Source organism: Limulus polyphemus, unplaced genomic scaffold (genome assembly GCF_000517525.1).
Source record: "Limulus polyphemus unplaced genomic scaffold, Limulus_polyphemus-2.1.2 Scaffold5469, whole genome shotgun sequence".
Taxonomy (NCBI): Eukaryota; Metazoa; Arthropoda; class Merostomata; order Xiphosura; family Limulidae; genus Limulus; species Limulus polyphemus.
This window is the reverse complement of record NW_013671079.1, coordinates 32,284-37,231: the sequence shown is the minus strand read 5'-3', so window position 1 is coordinate 37,231 and position 4,948 is coordinate 32,284. Positions and strand designations below refer to the sequence as shown.

Genomic DNA, 4,948 nt, shown 5'->3' with positions numbered 1-4,948 from the left:
ACCACAGGAAGCAGCAAGAGTTATTACTCCCCAATATTCAACAGAAACCAGTTTGGCATTTCAGTAAGTACCACAGGAAGCAGCAAGAGATATTACTCCCCAATATTCAACAGAAATCACTTCGGCATTTCAGTAAGTACCACAGGAAGCATCAAGAGATATTACTCCCCAATATTCAACAGAAACCACTTTGGCATTTCGGTAAGTACCACAGGAAGCAGCCAGAGATATTACTCCCAATATTCAACAGAAATCACTTTGGCATTTCAGTAAGTACCACAGGAAGCAACCAGAGATATTACTTCCCAATATTCATCAGAAATCACTTTGGCATTTCAGTTAGTACCACAGGAAGCAGCAAGAGATATTACTCCCCAATATTCAACATAAACCAGTTTGGCATTTCAGTAAGTACCACAGGAAGCAGCAAGAGATATTACTCCCCAATATTCAACAGAAATCACTTCAGTATTTCAGTAAGTACCCAAGAAACAGCAAGAGACGTTAGTCTCCAATGTTCAACAGAAATTATTTTTTAGTGTTTCACTAAAGAACGCAAGAAGAAAAGGAGATATTAATCTAATATTAACGGAAACTTTTCTGAGTGTTTCAGTACATCACAAGGGGAAAAGGAGATATTAATCTAATATTAACGGAAACTTTTCTGAGTGTTTCAATACATCACAAGGGGAAAAGGAGATATTAATCTAATATTAACGAAAACTTTTCTGAGTAGTTTCAATACATCACAAGAGGAAGTAGGAAATATTAGTCTCCTATGCTCAACGAAAACTTTTCTGAGTGTTTCAATACATCACAAGGGGAAAAGGAGATATTAATCTATTATTAACGGAAACTTTTCTGAGTGTTTCAATACATCACAAGAGGAAGTAGGAAATATTAGTCTCCTATGCTCAACGAAAACTGTTTTGAGTGTTTCACCAGAAGGTTCGTTTTATGTTTGTTTAGTTTAAGAACAAAGCTACACAATGGACATGTAAATCTGTGCCCAGCGCAGGAATCGAACACGAATTTTAGCGTTATAAGCCCACAATCTTACCGTTGAGCCACGGGGAGTCCAGAACAAAAGAAGATATTCGTATCCAATGTCTAATAGCAATTTTTAGCAATAATAATTATAATTATTAATAATAATAGCAATTATTTTGATTGTTCTAGTCGTTATTTGCTGGGCAAGAAGAGTTATACATTTCCAGCGTTTAAAAAAGGTTTCAGATATCGATGACAGAATGATGTAGTCTCTGGTATATCGAAACCTTATGGTCAGATTTGTGAGGATACAGCTTATGGTCAGATTTGTGAGGATACAGCTTATGGTCAGATTTGTGAGGATGCAGCTTATGGTCAGATTTGTGAGGATGCAGCTTATGGTCAGATTTGTGAGGATACATCTTATGGTCAGATTTGTGAGGATACAGCTTATGGTCAGATTTGTGAGGATGCAGCTTATGGTCAGATTTGTGAGGATACATCTTATGGTCAGATTTCTGAAATTGCAGGTAAGGGTCATATTACTGAGATTCCAGCTTCTGGTTAGCTGTCTGAGGCTACAGCTTAAAGTCAGATTTCTCAGGATACAGCTTATAGCCATATTTCTCAGGATACAACTTATTATCAAATGTTTGAGAATACTTTTTACAAAGTCGGTTTTCAGAACAATGGAAATATGCTCTACATATGAGTATTTATCTTGGAATGATACTTATTTGTACAAAAGGTGTTTATATGTTAACATAACTGATTTGGTAACAAGAAAACACCATCTCATAAAAGATATTTGATTGCAAGGAAAACAATGAGATAAAATGATGTACTTTGAGTTAAAAAAAAAGTCAGTTGCGGTTACAAAAAAGAAGATGGTCAGATATAATAATTTTCGCCACTTCTCTAAAACATATATGGTCTAACCATTCATACTGAAGCAGAAATTAACGGAATTTATGGGCCATCAATGATAGGTGTTATAAACCCAAATGTGAAAATCTGTCAGTTATCTCTTTTAAATGCAATATAAATTTATTTTCACCTATAAAGAAACAAGATATTATACAGGGATATAAACAATGAGGGTCGAAGAATGCCGTTCCACCTATAAAAGAAACAAGATATTATACAGGGATATAAACAATGAGGGTCGAAGAATGCCGTTCCACCTATAAAAGAAACAAGATATTATACAGGGATATAAACAATGAGGGTCGAAGAATGTCGTTCCACCTATAAAAGAAACAATATATTATGCAGGGACATAAACAATGAGAGTCGAAGAATTTCGTTCCACCTATAAAAGAAACAAGATATTATACAGAGATATAAACAATGAGGGTCGAAGAATGCCGTTCCACCTATTAAAGAAACAAGATATTATACAGGAATATAAACAATGAGGGTCGAAGAATGCCGTTCCACCTATAAAGGAAACAAGATATTATACAGGGACATAAACAATGAGGGTCGAAGAATGCCGTTCCACCTATAAAGGAAACATGACAATATTCAGTTCACGATTCCTTCCACCTCTGCATTCAACTTGCATGCTAACACTAGGAGAAAGTCAGAAAGCATGAATAATAAAACAATTAAGAAAATGTGTTCATTCTATATAAAACAAGGGGATTACAACAAAACAAAGTCTAGAGAGATAACATCGTGCGTCGAATCCTGGTTGATTAGTAGATGAAAATAAAGCTGGAACAAACAAGAGATTGTCCCAAAACATCGTCATTATCTGATACTGTAACAACAGGAATACTTGTTCCTGGAGGGAGCTTAATGATCCTTTTCTATTCCTTTAAAACGGAATATAATTGAAAAGACACTATTTCAAGACACACAAATAGTTGAAATCTGATTTATTTCAGCTTGGTTTCAGTTGCTTGTTTAAATGATACGATATTGTCCTTAGGCGGTAAACAAATATGTTATTCCCACTTTTTTTTTTTCCTTAAATGAACTTGTTAAAGAAACAATACAATCAATCTGTAAAAGTTGAGTTTGCTCAACATAAACTGGTATAAGCATGCCAAGTGACTTCAACAACTACAGTGGATATTAAAGGATTCTCTAGTAACAGTTTCAATCCTCATGATCCCTTGGGACTCGCGCTTCACTGATCCATCTCCTTCGAGTAAAAAGCGGAATATCACGTGTAACTTTCCTGCAGGACATGAGTGATATTTATTCTGTACGTTCACTATTGTATCAAGGAATTGAAATGGAAGAAGCTTTGTGTACTTCAGCTTTTCAAGAATTTCCAGTCACAAGAAACATAGATAACTGTATATATTTCCAGAGAACAAGAAGACAAAGCCGTTTCTGAATCGCATTGACACAAAATAATGAAAGTAATTTCTATAAATATGTACTCTGCAGAGTTGCTTGTCACCGAAACTCGCGAGGAAGGAATAACGTGTATTGGTACAAAGTTTGTAACTTATTATGTACGAATACATCACGCCATCCGAACACTTAGAAAACTGTGTTTAAGCACAACCAACACGCAAACGTTATCTTCTCAGCATCCAAAACGCAGTTAACTTTTGAGTGAATAATGATGAAGTGAGAGAAGCATCATATCCGGATTTTAAAACTTGGAAAACATCTTTGAACAAAATTTCATTTCTATCTAAGCTGACCATAACTGGAATCGACTTCAGTTTTTATGAGTTGCAGGGATTAAATATGCCTATGGTATAGAGGACAAAAATGGCCGTTACTGAATAAACATATGGTCTGTAGTTGCGGGTTAGCATCCAGTCTATTTTAACCAATCATGTTGTCTATACCAACTTCCCGTTTTCTCACCATCTTATCTATACCAACTTCCCGTTTATATAGTATATATATATATATATAATTTCTGTTTAGTAGCCATGTTCTCTATAACCGCTTTATGTTTACTAACCACTTTGTCTAAAACAAGTCCTTGCTAATCATATTCTTCATAACCAATCATATTATAAATAGTCTGTACTAAGTCTCTGTTTGCTCATCATACTGTCCGTGTCAGATCCTTGTTTACACACCCATGTTGTTTACCCCAATTTTCTGTTTACTCACCATATTGTCTACACCAAGATCCTGTTTACTCACCATATTGTCTACACCAAGATCCTGTTTACTCACCATATTGTCTACACCAAGCTCCTGTTTACTCACCATATTGTCTACACCAAGATCCTGTTTACTCACCATATTGTATATACCAAGACCCTGTTTACTCACCATATTGTCTACACCAAGACCCTGTTTACTCACCATATTGTATATACCAAGACCCTGTTTACTCACCATATTGTATATACCAAGACCCTGTTTACTCACCATATTGTATATACCAAGATCCTGTTTACTCACCATATTATCTATACCAAGATCCTGTTTACTCACCATATTGTCTACACCAAGACCCTGTTTACTCACCATATTGTCTACACCAAGACCCTGTTTACTCACCATATTGTCTACACCAAGACCCTGTTTACTCACCATATTATCTATAACACATTGCCCTAGAACAGTCTGTGTTAATTAAGGTTCTATTCAGCCTTGATATGTTAATTTTTTGCTCCTTTTATTCTATAAGCTGCTTTGTACGTTTCTATTGGATTTAGCGAAATGTTATTCAAACGAAGTAAGTTTTTATTGATTCAGCATTATGTAACTGTTGTGATATATTATACTGTATTATTGTATTATTACATATTACAAGATTCACACAATGATCAGAATATAAATACATATTATTTTATTCTTATCCAAACCTATTACAAGATTCACACAATGATCAGAATATAAATAGATATTATTTTTATCCAAACCTATTACAAGATTCACACAATGATCAGAATATAAATAGATATTATTTTTATCCAAACCTATTACAAGATTCACACAATGATCAGAATATAAATAGATATTATTTTTA

The 4,948-nt window shown here is 34.5% G+C and overlaps 1 protein-coding gene across 1 annotated transcript; it reads right to left on the bottom strand.

The window, feature by feature from the left end:
• Window positions 1-4,038: 4,038 nt before the first annotated feature.
• On the bottom strand, window positions 4,039-4,512 carry LOC106472616. Its single transcript, XM_013933268.1, has one exon. The coding sequence runs from the start codon at window positions 4,510-4,512 to the stop codon at window positions 4,039-4,041; it is 474 nt and encodes a 157-aa protein (XP_013788722.1).
• Window positions 4,513-4,948: the final 436 nt, after the last annotated feature.